Below are 20,361 nucleotides of genomic sequence, written 5' to 3'. Positions count from 1 at the left end.
CACCAAGAAACTATTCATAAACAGAGTGTATGTTCAATGTATTTAATAAATTATTTTGAGCTTTGAGTGTAGTTAGCACAGCAAGTAGATATAATACAATAAACTATATAATAATAATAATTACACGTAATATAAAAATACAAAACCTTCTTACTACGACTAGATAACTAGCGTTATAGGCATATTTAGGCTTGAACTAGCAAGAAACCACTAGCAGAATAGTAACAAATCTTGGCTTAGAAAAGAATATATATATACCCGGCCTTAGTTATGTGCAATAAGAGTTAGAAAAGTATAAAACTTTTGTATAATGGATTGCAATGCTCTATGTAATGTACCTTTGAGCTTGGTCCATACTTGGTGTGCGAGAATGGTACTTGATAGAATAATCAATTGATGGGCTTAATGTAATAAACATGGCTTATTCTCAAGTACCCATGCCAAAATACAGACATTGGTAAAGCGTCAAAGTAAAATGTCTACGATGTCCCAGTCGAAAACTGTAACTGTTTTGATGAATAAGTTATATGAGGTAGTGAGTGTGTGGATTAGTAATGGATCAAATAAATAGAGAGAGCAATAGAAAATGAGAATTGAATAAATACAATAGTCAACACACATGCCAAAAACACCCACTCACCAACAAAACAATACAAAATACCAGCTGACAACATGAATATAAATGTACAACTGTTTAAAAAACACACCATGCCATTACAAGGCAAGCAAGCGTAAGAAATATCTGGTTAGTTTGATAAAACTGGTTACAAAAACTAGTTGAACAATGTTCAATGATGAGAGAAGCTAGGGAAAGTTTTACAAATGAAATCAGCTCCTGTTTGCAAGACAAAAGAACAACCCTGATGTCATGATCATTATAAATCGCATGATTAACAATTTATGGCATAGCATATTGATGCTAACACTTTAAGAAATTATGTTCTATACACGAAGACACAGTCAATAATTAATGTGCAACTTAATGCATTCTAAGTTAGTCATAATCTAAGATTTTTACATGATAAAGATATTCTTAGTATGCTCGTATACAAGTTATAGCACCCATCAATCAAGTGCCAGATGTAATAATAGTATAATATAATATATAATATATTATACTCTGCCTGTAGCTCTCTGTTTTTATCTTTCAATACACTGCTGTATCTGTTTTATAGTAGCAGAGTCAAGCTTGCACAGATCAAAGTCTAGTGTTGTCTCAGTGATTATGAAACAGCCAGAGTGTTCCAGGATATCTGCTACTTTCTGTAAGCAGTTACCATCTTTAATGGATGACAACTGTTTGTGAAGGTGAACAAGGTCCATTTGAGGAATCTGGTGGCCATTTTTGCTTTCTTTTAACTTAGCTTTTGGACTGCAAAGGAAAAGAAAAACAATTCATTTTACAAGTTCTGGTATCTGGGGGAGGTACTTTTGAATTCATAAATTATCACCACCATTTTTCTTATCATCATCCTCATCATGACCATCATCATTATGACTACCACCATCGTAACCCTCGCTATCATAATCATCATGACCATCATCATCATGAACATCACCATCATCACCCCCACCATCATAATCATCATCATCATGAACATCACCCCCACCATCATAATCATCATGACCATCATCATCATGAACATCACTATCATCACCCCCACTATCATAATCATCATGACCATCATCATCATGAACATCATCATCATGAACATCACCATCATCACCCCCACCATCATAATCATCATGACCATCATCATCATGAACATCACCCCCACCATCATAATCATCATGACCATCATCATCATGAACATCACTATCATCACCCCCACTATCATAATCATCATGACCATCATCATCATGACCATCATCATCATGAACATCACCATCATCACCCCCACCATCATAATCATCATGACCATCATCATCATGAACATCACCATCATCACCCCCACCATCATAATCATCATGACCATCATCATCATGAACATCACCATCATCACCCCCACCATCATAATCATCATGACCATCATCATCATGAACATCACCATCATCACCCCCACCGTCATAATCATCATGACCATCATTATCATGACCATCACCAGCATCATAATTATCATGACCATCACCACAATCTTTATCATAACCATCGTTATCATGACCACTACCATTATCATCAACACCATCATCATCAAGACCACTACCACAACCATTATGACTATCATCATCATGAACCCCATCATTATCACCATCACCACCACCACCACCACCACCACCACAATTATCATCATCATCAACACCATCATCATCAAGTCCACTACCACAACCATTATGACTATCATCATGACATCAATCATTATCACCATCATCATCACCACCACCATTATCATCATCATCACCACTATGGTTGTCATAATCATGACCACCATCCTCATGATCACCATTATCTTCACCATCACCATCTTCATTTGTCACTGTCATTACTGTCATTACCCCTCTCAGTCATGGGTTTGTATGCTTCCTTACCTATTCTTACTGAGGGCTGTTTTCACAGGTTCTGTTTTGCTTGTCTTCACTGGGCTTTTCATGATGTCTTTTTTACTGGATAAGCTATGTGTATTTTTTATATCTGACTTTTTAGATAGAGTTTCTTTAGACTTAGTCTTGCTTTTATCTTTTACAGGCTTGGAGTTGTCTTTCTTGGTTAATACATTATTATTCACTACTGTAACAGAGTCTGGATTTTGTTTCAATGAATCAGCTTGAAAAGGAGTTGATAAATCTATATCGTCATCATCATCATCATCATCATCTTGGTCAGACAGCTCTGCCATTAATGTACCTAAAGCATTATTCTTACTACCAATCTTACTACTTAATACAGAAGTGTATAACCCAGGAGAGTTAGATCTACTGCTGCTCCAGCTGTCACCAGATTCTCTGCGGAATGTTATCTTCTCTAGCTTTTTTTCTTCCAATTTTGCTGCTTTTGATTTTGTATCTGGAGGAGATTTTGAAGTTTTTCCTTTGGTCTTACTGCTGGAACTGTTCCGTCTTTTAGTAGAATTCTTTGAAATTGAATTATCTGCAGCCGAAGTATCATTATGTTTGTCTTTCTTTTTTTCTTTGATTCTTTCAATTAGTTTATCAGTTGCTTTATCAGATTTTTTAGATACTTTAGGAGGTAAAGACTTGATCTTCAGCTTGACGTCCTTATTATCCAAGACTGTGTCATCCAGCCCTGCAGGGAGTGGCTCAATAGGAATAAAACCAGTAGGCTTAACAGTACTGATTTCATCTGGTTTTTTCTTTTTCTTTTTTACAATATGCAGTTCTTCTTCACTAGAGTTACTCGGTCTCTTGTTTGATACATTTTGCATTTTAGCAGCAGGCTTGCCTGATATTACTTTATCTGGTTTGGCCTTTTTCATTTTTTCAGTTTCACTTGTTGTAATGGGTTTTTCTTCTTTTGTATCTTTTCTCATTTCTTTCCCATTAAGCAAATGATGGTTTCCATTAGTGTTGCCATTGATATTGGTATTAGTAGACAGAACAGGAGACCTGAACACACAAAAACACTACACGTAAGCTATCATACATAACCCATCATATGTCCCTATACGCTTACAACTCCATGCTATATGGAAAAATAAATGGAGAAATAGAAATATTGGATAACACGTTTCATTAATTATGTGGTACACATAAAATACTGTAAATTGCTTTATGACACATTAAAAGCACAAGGCGAAAGAATTTTGTAGATAGAAACTTTGAACGAAAATGATATACCATGTTTTTTTTAGATATTCATTTCACAAGACGACCTTTGGCTTTGTTTGGGAGACTCATATTAATTAGCATAAAGTTGAGGAAGAACTGATGAAAGAAAAATTATACCAACATGTGTTCAAATATTGATTTCCAACAATTATTCCAGGAATTATTCCTTTAGGATAATTTTTAGAGTTCAATATAGATAAATTTAATAGGAAAGACTTAAATGTATATAATTAATTTCAATTTTATTTTAAATTTTTCTGAGTATCAACTTGGTTACTAAGGAAATTGAATTCAAAGCCAAAACATGCATAATAAGAATATATTATATCGATGACTAAAAAGTATCAATTCTTTATCAAATTTCTTTAGGTTATTGATATGTAAGGAAAAGAAATTTCAAAACATTCTATACTAACAACTCAAATCACAAATGTCAGTGAGTCTGGAATCAAATCTGGATCACACTAGCGAGAGGCGAATAACAGTATTTTCTATGGTATGAGACCTTATTATTGATGATAAATAAAATGTACTAACCCATTGATACAGTTTGTTGAATCTACTATTGCTCCACCAGATTTGAGAACTTTCCTTTTGAATTCTTCAGGAGGGTTGATAAATTTAAGAGCTTCACTGCGGATATTATCGATAGCTGGCAGACCCATAGCAGGTAGAAACAAATCATAGTTAATCCTGACTTTCTTTGGTTCTTCTTTGTTCTTGAAGTAAACATCGATAGGAAGGTTGAAGCTCCCATATCCATGCTCTTCTATTCTGTAAGGAGGATCTTTAAATACTGCGATAGAAATAAAAATATTGTATGAAAGTTGTAACCATGTAAAAAGTTAGACAGTAGGAATTATAATCCAACTATTTAGAAATGGGGCAGTTTATGTTTGAGTGGGAAACAATACTGTATCATAATATAATATCTTACCTTAGCTAAAACTAAACAGTTTCATTAATTATTTACACAATAACATTGAAAAATATCTTTGAATGCTACAGCATTTTGTATTATTGTTGTACTATCAGTACAGTGTGCTTCCTATATACTTATATCAAAATGTTGAAAGTCATTTGAAGAATCTAAATAAAGATAACAAACCACACTCATGATTATCAAATATTTTGATTCCGGTGTATTGAAGTATCATTATACACTGTATACGCTCTTTATATATTTTGCCTTCTTCGTGCGAATGTTAACCAGTGATATAATAGCAAATATATACAGGTATAAAAATAGCAAGTAAGATACTAAGTTTTTAGCAGAAAATCAATGAAAAGAAAAATATTTATTTTTCAAGAAATAATAAACATAACAGGAATATAGAGAATAATAATATAGACTAGTGTTGAAAACTGTAGTTTATTTTCAAAGGATCGAATAGTTTGTCAGATAAACCTATGTAAACAAAGCCATCAAAGCGAAAGAGTATTGAATTCAAGCAAAATCCCCTGTTAGCATAATACGCGATAAAGTCCTTCAAAATCGAACATATAATTAAGTGAAACTTACATAATCCTTTTTACATTTTGTCGATGAATTAGGTTTAAAGGATGATGAATGTAGTAAATTAGGTTTGATAGTAAAAACCAGGCGATAATGTGCTAAATTTACCAGTAAATAAAGACAGGCCTCCACAAGTCCGTGTATCCTTCAATCACTTTACATTTCTGTTAAACCATTTATCTTACGACAAATTATAACAAAACAGGAAAATCGTCTAGATTAAATACCGTAATATTACGATCCTAATATGTGTGAATATAAAGGATCCAGCAGTGTTACTTTTGATTGTATTTGTGGTAGAAGTACCAGCAGTGTATTTTTTTGTTAACCGATTCAAAGCGAGCCACATTTGATCAACTTCACATACTATGTCGATAATTCATCTAAATGACTAGAGCGGATATCATAATCAAGTTATCCTCTATGTTGGCTTTAAATTGCTTTATGCTTCACAAAGAAAGTCAAATGACCATCAAAAGCGCTAAGCTTTCTTTCATTTCTGGTGTTTAATTGACGGTTTTTATAGACACACGAAGCAATTTTGCGAGATTGAATATCGTGTGGCGATTATTCGCACTTAAGCTTACCTCTCTTTGGTTTTGGAAAACTTTCATGCAAATGAAATACCACTTTATCTACAAAGTGAGAGATATCCTTATTATCGGGTCCTCTAACGAAGACAGCCCAGTCATGAGTGAAACCTTCAGGAGTTGGTTTTTTCCTACAAGAAGCATTGTGACCAAACTCAAGCTTTACTTGAAGCTGAATAGCATGGTCTTGTTTGGCGGTCATTGCAGCTTTAACCTTGAGTGCACCACGCAGCTAGCTCCTTCATCAGATGGCTTTCTGCTTATGGTTCGAGGTACTTGAGAGAATGCAAAACATTTGAAAATATTCCTGACCAAAAAACCGTAAAAATAACTTCAGACAAACGTCCCTTCAACTTGTCTTGCCTGTTTGACTCTAGTGACAGATAGACACTGCGCACGCGCGGATCCTTTGACCTGTCTCCAGGCGAGGAGGGTTAAAAACAATCACTGTGATATTACAAAATATAGAATAATATTTGTTATTATTTTACTAATATAGTCTACTAAATATTTTTCAATTCCCTCATAAATTTAGAGCTTATCTCAGTAATAAAGTATTACAATGTGTACATCAAAAAAAAAAAAAGTTGTCCCTGACGAGTAAACTAACATCTTAAAAAGTTCTTTTATAAATACTAATTTGGAGAAAAAATATTATTTTAGACATAATCTTTTCATTTAAGCATTTTATTTAAAATGCAATATCATAGTGTAATATTATTATAGTCCTTGATTCCATTTTCGTCGCTGTCTTTTTCTCACAGTTACAACTAAACTATCATCAGCTTCAAGGTCTTCACATGCACCAGTACCTTTTCCAATGACAAAAATCCTCAGTTTTTCCAGTTCTTTGGGTAACAGATAAATATCATTCTCTCTTAAATCTACTTTACACAGCTTTGGCAATGTCTTTACTATATTTTTAGGAATAGACATCAGCTGATTAGACTTCAGATTTATAACTTCGAGGGAATGTAGTCCAAACAGAGATTCTGGGAATTTATTGAAGTGGTTTTTTTCAAGATCAATATGCGCAAGCTCTGGAAGTTTGTTAAAATGACTGGGTAGGTCAGATAACTGGTTGCTGTTCAAGCCAAGCCATTTCAGGTGAAATAAGTTAGATATCTTTTCAGGTAAAGTGGAAATACTATTACGTCCAGCACCAAGTTTTTTTAAGGATTCCAGTTTACATATTTCATTTGGTAAAGACATCAATTGGGTGTTAACAATCCACAGTTCCTCTAAACATTGTAAATCACCAATTTCCGAGGGCAGGAATCCAAGATGGTTATGGCTCAAACACAAAACTCTTAAATTCACAAGTTTTCCAAAACCGCTTGGTAGAAGAGTCAGTTGGTTGTGATCTAACAATAATTCTCGTAGATTAGTCAAATGCACAAGTTCTGCAGGAGGCATGATGATCCTGTTGTCGTTTAGGAGCAGGATTCTGACTTTGTGCAACTTTTGCAAGGAGTCTGGAAGGATTGTAAGTTGTCTGTGACTTAAGTTAACTGTTGTGAATCCACCTTCAATGGCTTTCTTTAGATAATCCTCAATCTCCTTGAAGCCTGCTTGATACATAAGTAAAAGAATTCATGCAGTATATATATTTTTAAATACGTTTTTTCTGTTAAGATAAATGTTTAGTTGAACAACTTATTGTCAACAAAGAAAAAGACGAGATAGACTGGTAACTACTAATGCGCAAAAGTTTAGTACGCATACCGCAAACAAAGTTACAGCTGGTCTTAGCTGATGTCATTACAGTAATAATGAAAAGGTAAATTATACACCGTGAAAAGATGAAAAAACTTACTGACGTTTCGGACGCTAGTCCTTCGTCGGAGTGACTCCGACGAAGGACTAGCGTCCGAGACGTCAGTAAGTTTTTTCATCTTTACACGGTGTAAAATTTACCTTTTCATCATTACTGTTTCATTAGAAACACCGACGCAGCTCACACCAGTTTTTAGCTAGTTATATCTTGATGTCATTACAGTTGACTATTACATACACATTTTTCATTTTCATTTGTTTTTCACCTCGTTATTGACGTCGTATGTGGAAAACAATTTCCGGAATACGATATTCAAATAAAAAAACTGTCATCTGGTATCTGAGAAATTTTAAAATTAAATTTATTCTTTGAATTCATAAATGTGAATAGAAAGGTAATAGAACGTAAAAAAAAAAAAGAGATCGCAAAAAATTTTCCAAGATTATTTCTAATGAATTTTAATACGATTGAAAATGAAAATATGGATGAATAAACAATCCAGTGACATGGGTTTCCTGTGTAAAGAGATTGTCAAAAGTCAACCAATCAGCGTTAGCGCACGTTTGACAAGTCTAGTCATTGAATAAACAAACTGCGCTTGGTCTCCTTTTACCTGGCTTTTTACTTTCAGTTCAACGATGAAACTCCTTGTTATTCTTCTTCATTTCTCTGTTGATTCTTTGGACATACAAGAAAGAATAAGGTAAGAGAAGATAGGTGTGAAATAAGATGTATTTAAGTGATACTATCGAATGTAATTCTGTGATATTTAGACACGCTTTTTGTGGCAGCTTGGAATTCCCTTCTTCGAGCAAGTTTTACCTTTTCTTTCTTATCGTCTTGTCTTGGTTTTATGTTAATTTAAGACTTTTGAAACGAATAAAAGAGTTCAGGGTTTTCGGTCTTTGAGGAAAAAAGAACCGAAATTATTGTAAAGAGTTCTGTTTTACCTGTTTTAATAAGGAAGGGCGTATGAAAGTGCACTGAATAAAACACTAGTAAATTGTTCTTTAGTCCCCAGGGGGATTTCTTTTTCTAATCCTCTATCTTTCAGTTATGTGGATTGAAGTTCATAGTAATGTCACTAGATAATTAATCAACAAGAATTGAGGTCTAACACGTAGAATACCCTCGGTAGAGTGGAGGCCGGTAGCTCATCGACCAGCTGAATTAAGTGAGATCACATCGTACGATAAAGATCCAACACTTTTACTGGACAAAAATGAGGCTGTATTTATTTCTAGAAATTCTTCCCCCCCAAAAAATTATGACGGCATATTCAAATAAATCATTTTTACGGCTAGGACAAAATCTTTTCTAAAAAACATCGTAGAATTTTCTTTTTTCACTTTTGAAATGACACATCTTGCATTTATTTGGAGGACTATATAACTCTCATTACAGATGCGATTTGAGATCGAAAATGAAAATATGTGTAATGGGAAAACGAATACTTAATCGAAAGTGTATAAAGAAAAAAAGAAAGCTTCAAAAAGGTTTTCAATTTATTAATTCTTAAAAATTCAAAAGATTGTTTGAAAAGTAGGCGAAGTACCGACAGTTGAATGGTCAATTTTTAAGTGTGGATTTTTCATTTTTTGTAATCTTAGGAAATATTGACCTAATACCTTTACCATCCACTTTGGTATCTACAAAGGAAATGTCCTTTGCTCAAGCAGAAGGCACAGAATACAATGAAACAAGTTCCCTTAGCAGTTACATCACAGAATTTGAAACGTAAGTACTTTGTTTGTCCAAAGATGAAGTAAGAGTGGAGATTTGACAGTTTCGATTGCATTTTGTTATAATTTTCCACTAAACTCTGTTTTTAGATTCGCGGAAGAGGTGAAGGAATCGATTCCTGAAGTAGATTTTCGAGGACGAGTTAATAGGTCAGTATAAAAATGAAGAAAAGAAAAAATATTTGAAACGTTATTTAACTGAGTTTTCCCATAACCACTTAGATCGACCTAGTAATTCCTCACATATCATATTAACAGTTTTGGAAAATAGAAAAAAAAAGGAAAAAAAGAAAACAGGAAAAAATAAATTAAAAAAAACATTGAAAAAAAGCAAAAAGCAAAAAATAAAAAAATAAAAAGTAAAAATAAATGCTGTTATAAGAAATATAAGGAAAATATATTTGTTTGCAAGCAGTATGATGATTAATTTTTTCCATAACCCACAGAGAATCTTCATCTGCAGCACAAGGACGTTCAGAGGATTTAGCAATCAAATGCTCTTCTCAGGTAATAATTATTATCTCCCCTGCTGTCATCTGCTGAAACCTATAACATGTTACCATGGAGATGTCAGATTGTCAACAGCAGTTACACTTTAAAAAACAATTGAACTATTTATTGATCATTTGTTTGAATGTAACTATTGGCCCAGTCTGGGCATCAACTTTCACATGTTCCAAGTCTAATGCAAATGTCATTGTAAGGAAATTTGCACAATGGCGTTATTGACCTCTACTACCAGACTCCCTTGCACACTTTCTTTTGTTCAGTTAATTAGCACCAATTGTCTTACTATTCTCATGAGGGAATACAAATTTACATAAGAAAGAAAATTTGCGAAGCATCTTGGTAGTGGGAGTCAAATGACAGTCAAATGACGCCATCATGCAAACGTCCTATTTGGCACGTAACAGATTTGAAGTTGAAACTGGACCTAGCTAACTTAATTGACTTGATTTATTATATTTTTGCTTTATTTGTTCATAGAAGGGATAGGGTTATTTCTATATACATTATTATATAGAATGGCTTTGATCTTGACAAATTTGTTACAATTTTTTCTTCTTTTCTTTGTTACAGTTATCATTTAGATCAGAAAAGCAGTATAGATTTATTAAGGTGAGACTTTTATTTTTTCTGAAGGAGCCTAAGTTTTGTGTCAAAGAATGTTAAACTATAACTATACTTTGTAAATGGATTGGATGAACGAGAACACAGGGAAGCCATTTGAGGGTCAAAGAATGACATATTATAACTATACTTTGTGAACGGATGGGATGAATGAGAACACTAGGAAGCCATTTGGGGGACAAAGAAATGACATACCATATATATACTTTGTGAATGGATGGGATGAATGAGAACACTAGGAAGCCATTTGAGGGTCAATGATTTATAACTGTAAAAGTTATCTTGGATAAGAAATAAGAAATATTTTATGCACAATATTATAAAAACCTTTCAAGAAAGTATCAAGATAATGATTGCTTTAGAAATTATTTCGGCAATTCAATATTGAAACCAAATATTTAAGAAAATGAAAAAAATAATAAATAAATAAAATCTAAAGCCTTGATTGGTTAATGTAGTATTTTCACAGGAGATTTTATGTACAGATAGATAAGACAGCATTTATCATCCTTGCAGGCTTTTATGCCGGAATTTGAAGGACAGACATGTCAAACCTTTCCACTTTCAAAATAGTTCAATAATATCTGAGCAATATATTCAAAACAAGTATTATAAATGTGTCAGGTTTTACTGGTTGGCAGTAAAATTTTGTTGTTCATGCATAATTAATGAAGAAATAAAATTTAACACCTGCTTCACATTTAGACCCTGATTTCAACCATAATACAAGACAATACACTACACTGCTACTACACAGGATATAACTGTGATACATCAAAAACATTCTTCCTTCCTGTCTTTAGCTTTGAATTCAAACAATCCTTATAAACATATAGTACTAATGCTAGCAGAAGCAATCCACAGCGACAGTTATTTTTCCCAAAATCAAATACAATTTTCAAACAAAAATAAAATATAAATCTTATGGGGAAAAAAGAGGATTTTGTTCTAGGACAAATGCCATGAAAAAAATTCAAATCACATTTTAAGAAAGTTCTAGATTTTCTACTTTTAAGTTTGCATTTTTTTTGCATGTCTATATATTAATTTGTGCAGAAAAGATGTTTGTTGAACATATCTCAAGTTTTATTTCCTTCTCATACATCCAATGTTCAAGACAATAATATGTCAATAATCCATCAGTTTTCCCATGCTTTTGACTTCTTTAGATAGATATGATAAAGAAGCTATACTTCAAAGTGAAGTGGTATTGTAATTCTAGGACATATAAAAGCCTTAGCATGATTGCAGCTTTATTATTTATGATTTAGAAGTCTTGCTTCATTATGCAGAAGGGGCTGAAGAATGGGAAATCCACCTGGCAGTCATTAGGACCAATAAAAAGCGTTGTTTCGATATGGTGGTCAGAATATTATATGTAACCAGTTTACCATAGAAGTTCAAAATTAGAAGACTGTTGTGGTAAAAACTATGGTCACCAATACACAGGAAAATACATAAAATGTTGGCTATAAGATGACAGAGGCAATGAATGATTATAAGGCAATACTAGTTGTAATCAGATATGAGTCAGACTAGAAGGAAATCCCGCAAGAGGCATGGGCTTGTCAAATCTAAGGATGATTCCTACCAATCTTCAAAAAGTGTACGCAGACGTGCTTCACAGACATTCCTAAAATTGGTAAGAGATTTTTGACAACATCACTTGAGAAGGGAGTTTGCACTTCATGAATATGAAGTACTGGGGTTTTATTGATGGGAAAAATTTCATATGAATTATTCTCTAAAACTCAAAATTTTTTAAACAAATATAATTTGATATAAAATATTATCCTCAGACTATATTTTATCCATAGTTTTGTTGAGCTCAGTCAAACCACATCAATATAAAATAGTGTTAGCTCTCAAATGATAGCTATAGCTGCAGCAGATAGAATAATATCCATTGCAAGTAGCAGTTCAGGATGAGAGGAGAAATTTCTTGACCATTTCATTCTTGAAATTTCAGAAGTATAATAAATTCTATCTATCCCACTTGGTGACATTCAAATCTTTATCATATGATATTGAACATTACAGGAAATGTAGAAATATAATGTATAGAAAATTTAATTCATTATCTGTTAGTTTAGTTGAAAAAATGCAACTACAAAAAATATTATATCAAGAGAACTAGACATTGCAGTTCAAATAATCAATTATCAATCATCCCACAAAAGATGTAAAAAGATTTAGAAAATTCAGAATTTCATTCATCAGCAAAAATGTGGCTTCAAAAAATTATTCTTTCTACAATAAAATTGAACTATTTATTACCTGAAATCAATTAAATAAAGTTTTGACTAAATTTGTCAAATTTTTAAATTAAAAAAATAGGAAGATACTGGTATGCTGATTGAGTTCTTCTAAATTACCTTAGTTAATTTTTCTATGTAGCTAATATGCATGTATAATGCATCCTCATTGCATAACATAAATTCACACAAAATCGCAAGATGTAGATATTCAGTTGTAATATTTAGCTTTGCAATAAGATTGGTTTGTAGAATCGATATGAAGTTTAAGTAATTTAGTAACTACATTTACAAATTATACCTCAGGTATTTTTCAAAGTTATCAAATAAAATAATCCTCCAAGCTGTATAATGACCCAAAAAGATACTAGTGAAAATATTCTAATCTTCACTTCTTAAGAAAATTAACTACCAGTCAGCTTGTTCTTGCAATATTTAAATCAATTAAACTTTTTTTTGACAATCAAAAATTATTTATCCAGGGCAAGATAATATCAGAAAAATATTCTTTTACTTGACGAAGGACTAGCGTCCGAAACGTCAGAAATTTTTTCATCTTTTCACAGTGTAAAATTTACCCTTTTATCATTACTGTTTCATTAGAAACACCGACGCAGCTCACACTAGTTTTTAGCTAGTTATCTCTTCTGAAAAGATTGATTGGTGGTAAACTATGACTAAGATAATATGAGGTACTTACAGAGCAGCTTATTAAGCTTTTTTTGTCTATAATTATACTCTGTACCGAGTACATAATTATATTTTGCACATATTAACACTATAGAGTGACACATTTTTCTCAAATAAAATAAAGGTTTTAAGCTGCAAACCAAGTATTAATATTATAATTTCCACATGGCTAATATCAGTATCGTTAATATAAATAATATGTCAGCTATATTATGATGGAGTGCAAGTTAATACTTCCTTTCATGGTGCTCAAATTAAAGTAATTTTTATCATAATTGAAGATGACACGTACAACCAATGAAATACAATCTTTTGCATTTTCATTTTTTCCCCTTCTGATATATGCTAATGGGAGCTAGTGGGAGGAAAATCACAAACTTTAATTTGAAAGCAAAAAACCTAAATTTGAAGTAGGTTGTTTTGCAGAGCCAACTAAATTTTAGATGAAAATTGTTATTATAAGCTTTACATTAATTATATTTTTCTTAGTTTTGTTAGTTATATTGCATTGCAGCATGTGGTACTTATATTTAAAATAACTTTAACTTATTTTAAAAGCATAATCGCAACGGTTTCCCTTAAGATATAGTAATTCTTTTGCATAATCTGAACACTGTGAAGAGTGACAGTGAAATGGTTGCTTCAAATGATTTTTTCTTCGCAACAACTTGCATATAATATTAATGATTGTCAGATAAGTGGTTCCCATAACACATCCACAGCCAACTCTCCTGCATAGTTTTTGAAACAATAACTGAGTGAAAAGGTTGCTCAAACAGCTTACTTTGATTAATATTAATGAAGAGCAATGAAAAGGGTTCTGAGTATGGATGAAGAAACATTGGCATAAGGAATTACGTGATGGCAGCTTGAAAAATATATTAACTTAGTAATGAATTAAGAAGTGTAATCATGGCTCCAGATTCTGGTATTATTTTGCTCAAATCAATGACTTAATATATTTTGAGAATATTCATCAAATATTTCCCCCCTAACAGCATTAGGACAATATATCCTATAGAAATGGTTTCCATAATAACATGAGCTGACATGCACAGCCTTTGTCTTATAATGAATCACAATGATATGCAAGGATTAGTGAGATGACATTTTCCAAAGATTGAGGAAGTCTACAGTTAATATAAATATTATTCTTATTGCTACTTCCAATATCATAGAACTCTCCTAATTATAGGGGGCAATTTAACATCATTTTTTTAATTAAGGGTTTCAAAATAATGGGAGAAGATCATAAACTAGCCGGAGAGTAATAATAATAATTGAAGGTCATTCTCCAATTCCTTGATTAATGAACACCCTTCTTATAACTAAATCATAATATTGTTGTCATGTTCACAGACCTTGCTGTCATCTCGGACACCGTATGATGAATTTCATCATCTTTTCAAGCATGTTCCAAAGGACCAATTTCCTATTAACAGTGAGGATTCAAGTATTATATTATTCTATTGATTTATGCCAGGCCAGTTTATTCACAAAACCTAGCTCCAGTGAAATTAGACTGCTCACAATAAATAATTATATGCAAGTCTTGGGGATTTCTCATACATTTTTCTTTCCCTTTATAATTTTAGTTTGTTTTCAGTTTCCCCAGATTTTTCCTGTGCATTGAGCCGTGAGATTCTGCTTCAAGGGAGGCTTTTTATCAGCCAAGGATGGTTCTGCTTTTATTCCAATATATTTGGTTGGGAAACACAGGTAATTTCTGGTTTCTCTTTCTATTGATTTTATCAAATGTGTGTCTGTGGTTGATTTGATGTTTCAACGACATACAATGCTTATAGCTTTTATAACTTGTGCAATAAACCCTCCACATCTTATGCATGGATGCAATACACCCTTTTTCCTCAGGGGAAAATTTTTCTATTTCAGACCATTTGTCATTCTCTTGAGAATATGATTTTTTGTAGGAGTTGGAGGTACAGTCAACTCTTGCCTTGCGGACACCCTGATATTACGGACGCCTTGCTATTATGGACAGGAGAAAAATCCCAGACAAAAATATTGACAAAGAAATGACTGTAATAAATTTTCGCTATTGTGGTCGCTCGCTATTACGGACATGAAGTGACAGTCCCGAGGGTGTCCGCTGTAACGAGAGTTGACTGTAGTAAGTGAAGAAAAAAAGAAAAAATATGAAGAAATTTTATGCTGTACTAACTATGCAACTACTTTTGGATCTTCAGGTAACAATTGATTGCAGAAAAATAAGGTCGATAACAAGAGAAAAGACAGCCTATGTTGTCCCTAATGCTATACTTATAACTACAACTGATGAAAAGGTAATGTAAAAATATGTAAATGAATAATGAAAAATATCAGAAAACAGAACATAATTTCGTTTTTTTCATTTTCATTTCAGCATTTTCTTTCATCTTTTTTATCAAGAGAAACAGTTTATAAACTATTAATTAAAGTATGGAAAGACATTAGTGAAAAACCTCAGGTAAATTAACAAGCATTTGTTTTACAGCAGCAATGTTGATGACTTGCTAATCAGTCATGCTTATTTTATGTTTTTGTTTCTAATGCAGAGTTCAATACCTAATGGTGTTAGCAGTACAGTCAACAGGGTAGGTCCATGTAATACTCTTTATGTACTCTGCTGCGCTTCAGAAGCTTTCATGGGTTTTGTTACAGTGACATAGCCTGCTTAGTGGCCCAAATTGGCCCAATTTGGATGCAGGCTAACAGTGACAATGATGCATAAGCTTCTAACCTTGTGTTTACAACACAAACGTTTTTTACAAATTCTACAGTCACACACACGTTGCCGTTTCCTTTTTTAGGGTCATACCGCCTATAGGGGCTGGCATGGCACATGCTCTCCCAGAAAACAAACAAAGGACAACAATATTGCTGATAACATCACTAAACGTTGGAAGTTGCAAAAAAAACAACTTTCAATTAGTAATTGCCCTTTTATGCATTTTTTGTTCAGATCGTGGGAATGCTAGTTCATTATTTTTTGGGATCACGTGTTGTGAAGTGACGTTGTGACACCACCCCCCCCCCACCCCAGTTTTTCAAGGCATGCTAGGGCCCTGTTTTTGTTTATATTCTTTACTTGGTTACTCTTTCACATTATGCAATTCTGTTATGAAATATATTCTCATAATTTATCTAATTTGTAATACATGTGTAAATAAGGCGAGAGATCAAAGTACGCATTTGGGCAATGAGCCAAGAAGAAAGGCAACCCTCAATGATTTACTGACACAATCTACTTTTAATCAGGAACCATCAGAAGAATCATTACTAGAGAACTTGCCTTTTCATGATGTGATTGAGAACGATGATGAAAATGAGATTTCAAATGCTCAAGGTAAGTTTTGCCTCAATCTTAGATAAACGGAAGTAAACCTTTTATGTGCTGTGGAAATAACTATGCCTCAGCATTACTCAATTACTGACTAAGAGGTAAAACACTGAAGATTACCAAAGAAAGAAATAAAACAATAATAATATGGCCACCAAAGGGAAAGGGCAAAGTAGCCTTATTAGCCATGTGTCTGTATTAAGTGGGTAAATTTAATAGAAATGTATGCATGGATATTAGGTCAAGAAATGCAAGACTATAATAATGTAAAAATCTGGGTGTCTGTATTAAGCGGGTGTCTGTAAGACAGGGTTACACTGTATTCAAAAAAATGTTAAAGTCTGGCCTAGGTTAAGTTATCCTAAATCAACAAAAATGCAAAGCTACTGATGCATTAATATATCGCTTCTGCTAACAAAACATGGCTGCCACAACAGAAAGGAGTTTCCTATGCGTTACTGTAGTTGTGTGACTATTTGATCATATTGTTTTTACAGATGTAGAAAGCAAGTTAAGTGCAGACAGTGGATTCTTTGAAGGTCAGCCAGCTGCAATACTGGTTACAGAGCTTGACTCTGATGAACAAAAACTGATTGCATTTGACAAGAGTTTACAGGAAGAAGTACAATGCAGTTCTTCAAAACTACCGACATTTGGTAAGCTATGGACCTCTTGAGGGTATTAGAGGTAGATGCAGAATGGTTAACATATCATAGTAGGCTATAACAGATAGTCATAGTTTCTCAAATCATGGGTTAAATCAAATTATTTACCATCTCAACCATCAGTAAAGAAAGAGATAATACTTAAGAGAAATGCATGCAGCTTTATAATCATTAAGTCTAGAACTCTTCTAACATTTTTTACTATTTTGAATATATTTCAGCAAGTATTGCAGTATGCATTGCATCCATGGCAGAGATGTTGTATTCATATTTTCAAGTTGGCCTCAGGTTAATCAAAAGGTATGTACTTACAGAAGCTATAGTGACATTAAATAACTGCACTTATGCAGTGATCTTTTATTCTATCATCATACTTTACAGTTTCACATTCTGGGGTTTAAATTCTTTTAATTCAAGGTTGTCAAAGGAGCAACTCTTCATTTTGGTGGCCGCAATAATGTAAGTAAATGACAAAAATATTAGGAGAGGAAGTGGAAAAGTTTTTGTATAAGCTATTGAATGCAGTGACTCATCATTACTATATATTTTATTCTTAGAATCATGTTTCTGATGTGCTGTAGTGCATTTCTACTGTACCGTCTGTCTGTCCTTGAACCTAAAGTCTTTGCCCCGCGTACTCCTACTAAGGCTTACATGTAAGTATCATCATTCCCTTGTACAACCACTTATATCACATTACAGCTGTTGTAAATCTAATCTGATTTATTTATAGAGCTATGAATGAAGGAAAAAAAGAATGTCTTAATATGAAGTTCTTAAATCCTTTGTTTCTCAGTAGCCAACAGTCAATCCAGCAGATCTTAAAGCTAAGAAAAGAAGTGTATGATGCAGAAGTGTTGAGGTTAGTTCAATTGATAGTTGCATTAACTGTATCAATACCCTGGATTCCAGAAGTTCTTTAGTCGTGTCACGAAAGGATGAAAAGTGGAGTTACAAAGCGACGAACATCAAGGAGTGAAAGGGTGGAAAACAACAAACAAAAATGGTAACGACGAGGAATATCTGGCACCCAGGGTACTGTATCAATGATGTGCATCAAGTTCAGTTCAGATGTAGTTAAAGACTTGGTGTTGCATCACTTGCACATCATTAATGAGTCAGGGTTTCTTATTAGATTTTTGAATTAACCTTTGTTTCTCTACAGAGTAAAGAAAATAGTATCTGCTAACATAGATGCCATTACCCAGGTAAGTTCTTAAACTTCTGAATACTAAGATTCATAAATCCATGGTTCAATCAATTCATTTTAATTTACCATTGTCACGACAATCGGCAATTCTCCAGCTTTTTCCCTCAGTTTTTTGCTCAGTATTTACCATTATGCAACCCCAATTGTTACATTACACAGATTCGAGACACTTTGAAGATGCTACAAGATGACCTGATGAACCAAATCCATCAAAACTGTACCATAGTAGATAATAATGTTTGCCTTATGAAACTATAAATATGGCAACTGGGCTTCTGTAAGCGGCACTAGAACTAAACAAGTTGGAAACTTTAAGAACATTTTATAAAGAAATATTACAGACAACTTCCATGTGCTGTTTCTATTAAGAGTCCTGTCATAATATGGTTGGTTAAATGTATCAGACTTAAAGTCAGTCATGAACAACATTACAATTTTTTCTCATAGTTCCACACTATATTTTCTTGCACAAAATTTCTAAATGAACTTGTATAACTTTTGTGGTAATATCTATTAATATATTTGACATTTGTAATCTTATCATTTAATAATTAAGATAAAGTATTTATAGAAAGTTTTATCATATGTTATATGTAGGTAATGTATTGAATTTTTGTTAAATCTTGTAAATAATGAAGAATAAAACATTGAAAAAATACATTGAAAGGCAAAGAATTTAAGGAGCATAAGTCTCATGGGCAGAACAATGAAAAACATTTTGTACTTCACTGTAACTTCAACCTTGGTTTGATTCATAAATACTAATTCTAAAATTCAGTCAAACACCTAACTTAGCAACAGAGAAAGTACATTTAAAGTTATGGACTTTGTAAACAGTTTATAAAAATATACTTAGCTTAGCACTAGGTATATTTTTGGTACTTAACTCCTTGAAATTTTCCACTTAACTTAATCTAGAAAATTAACATTGAGAAGATAATAAATGACTGTGAAAATGTGTGGCAAAACAAAGACCATTTTTCCTGGAAATTTGGATGTAGATTGCTGTAGCAATTTAAAACAAGTTTCATGAGCCCGGTTGTTACAATGAGCATAGTTAATAGGGGTCCCCAGAGAAATTTGTTTTGAAACTACTTTAAGAAAAATATGTATTAAGTTCTATCTCTTGTCAAAAGGTCTTTTTACATTGTGAGAGTAATGGCACCTACTTACAAAGATTCTTGCAACCTTTGCTTAATATTATGAAAGAATTTAAAAAAATAAGTCGTCAGTGAACTATGACACAAACGAACAAAAGTGTGTGCAATAAATTTATTTTGAGAATGATTACTGTACTATAACTTAACACAGTTATGCCCGTTTTGGTTAAACTAATGACATTTTATTTTCATCATGGTGGTTAGATTAGTTACAGGTTAAGGATGCTGGCATCATCACCTGTCAATCAAACCATCAACAGATTATTTATTATTATTTATTATTAATAGACACACTGTTAGCTGCAGGCCAGCATGAGCTGCAAAAATTTAAAACCTTAATAATAATTAATAAAAGTACCAAAATATGACAGTTATGTGAGTATTGTTTGATGATTTAAGAGGGCGTCTCTGTAACAGCGTGCCACTCGATCTGGGCTCGAAAAATAGATTTCTTTTATATTGCTATCATCGAAAGTAATATCTATCCTCACTACAAAATTGC

General features: G+C 32.9%; 4 protein-coding genes across 7 annotated transcripts in view; 1 reads left to right on the top strand and 3 right to left on the bottom strand.

The window, feature by feature from the left end:
- Positions 1 to 28: 28 nt before the first annotated feature.
- On the bottom strand, positions 29 to 6,420 carry LOC116305667 (uncharacterized). Its single transcript, XM_031715626.2, has 4 exons — positions 5,887 to 6,420; positions 4,321 to 4,579; positions 2,527 to 3,561; positions 29 to 1,372 (listed from the first exon to the last, which is right to left on the bottom strand). Exons 1-4 carry the CDS (start codon positions 6,089 to 6,091, stop codon positions 1,141 to 1,143), a joined length of 1,731 nt encoding a protein of 576 aa, XP_031571486.1. The 5' UTR covers positions 6,092 to 6,420; the 3' UTR covers positions 29 to 1,140.
- LOC116294551 (uncharacterized) overlaps positions 4,442 to 20,361 on the bottom strand; it is a 29,710-nt gene continuing 13,790 nt past the window's right edge. The window contains exons 7-8 of one of the 3 annotated variants that reach the window (XM_089025670.1): positions 8,280 to 8,344; positions 4,442 to 4,579 (exon numbers count right to left, since the gene is read on the bottom strand). In XM_089025670.1, the coding sequence (XP_088881796.1) occupies positions 8,328 to 8,344 (17 nt within the window). In that variant the 3' untranslated portion in view covers positions 4,442 to 4,579; positions 8,280 to 8,327. Of the gene's footprint in view, positions 4,580 to 7,317; positions 7,461 to 8,279; positions 8,345 to 20,361 lie in introns of those variants that run through there. The other 2 variants (XM_089025668.1, XM_089025669.1) reach the window with 2 other exon arrangements.
- LOC116305677 (uncharacterized) lies at positions 6,561 to 7,470 on the bottom strand. Its single transcript, XM_031715641.2, has one exon. It carries the CDS (start codon positions 7,468 to 7,470, stop codon positions 6,610 to 6,612), a length of 861 nt encoding a protein of 286 aa, XP_031571501.1. The 3' UTR covers positions 6,561 to 6,609.
- LOC116305668 (uncharacterized) lies at positions 8,252 to 20,229 on the top strand. 2 transcript variants are annotated; one of them, XM_031715627.2, is made up of 18 exons: positions 8,252 to 8,369; positions 9,277 to 9,403; positions 9,499 to 9,558; positions 9,855 to 9,915; positions 10,489 to 10,527; positions 14,844 to 14,925; positions 15,100 to 15,203; positions 15,692 to 15,787; positions 15,868 to 15,951; positions 16,040 to 16,078; positions 16,743 to 16,830; positions 17,322 to 17,480; positions 17,711 to 17,789; positions 17,907 to 17,948; positions 18,047 to 18,145; positions 18,286 to 18,351; positions 18,655 to 18,697; positions 18,859 to 20,229. In XM_031715627.2, exons 2-18 carry the CDS (start codon positions 9,327 to 9,329, stop codon positions 18,955 to 18,957), a joined length of 1,317 nt encoding a protein of 438 aa, XP_031571487.1. In that variant the 5' UTR covers positions 8,252 to 8,369; positions 9,277 to 9,326; the 3' UTR covers positions 18,958 to 20,229. The 2 variants fall into 2 exon arrangements, with proteins under 2 accessions (XP_031571487.1, XP_031571488.1); XM_031715628.2 differs by lacking the exons at positions 8,252 to 8,369; positions 9,277 to 9,403; positions 9,499 to 9,558; positions 9,855 to 9,915; positions 10,489 to 10,527 and adding an exon at positions 11,841 to 12,181.

This window comes from Actinia tenebrosa, unplaced genomic scaffold (assembly GCF_029948245.1).
Source record: "Actinia tenebrosa isolate PJP-AT-01 unplaced genomic scaffold, QUT_ActTen_1.0 PGA_scaffold0__85_contigs__length_37466705, whole genome shotgun sequence".
Taxonomy (NCBI): domain Eukaryota; kingdom Metazoa; phylum Cnidaria; class Anthozoa; order Actiniaria; family Actiniidae; genus Actinia; species Actinia tenebrosa.
This window is presented reverse-complemented; position numbering and strand designations above follow the sequence as displayed.

What these genes read in the sequence shown, in the direction of transcription:
- LOC116305667 (XM_031715626.2), bottom strand. Translation starts at nt 6,091, where the DNA reads ATGACCGCCAAACAAGACCATGCTATTCAGCTTCAAGTAAAGCTTGAG. An exon ending in TCAACAAACTGTATCAATGG is followed by an intron (nt 3,562 to 4,320) that starts GTTAGTACATTT and finishes TTGTGTGTTCAG; the next exon opens with GTCTCCTGTTCTGTCTACTA. An exon ending in ACAGCCCTCAGTAAGAATAG is followed by an intron (nt 1,373 to 2,526) that starts GTAAGGAAGCAT and finishes TTTCCTTTGCAG; the next exon opens with TCCAAAAGCTAAGTTAAAAG.
- LOC116305677 (XM_031715641.2), bottom strand. Translation starts at nt 7,470, where the DNA reads ATGTATCAAGCAGGCTTCAAGGAGATTGAGGATTATCTAAAGAAAGCC.
- LOC116305668 (XM_031715627.2), top strand. Translation starts at nt 9,327, where the DNA reads ATGTCCTTTGCTCAAGCAGAAGGCACAGAATACAATGAAACAAGTTCC. An exon ending in AGCAGTATAGATTTATTAAG is followed by an intron (nt 10,528 to 14,843) that starts GTGAGACTTTTA and finishes TCATGTTCACAG; the next exon opens with ACCTTGCTGTCATCTCGGAC. An exon ending in ACATTAGTGAAAAACCTCAG is followed by an intron (nt 15,952 to 16,039) that starts GTAAATTAACAA and finishes TTTCTAATGCAG; the next exon opens with AGTTCAATACCTAATGGTGT.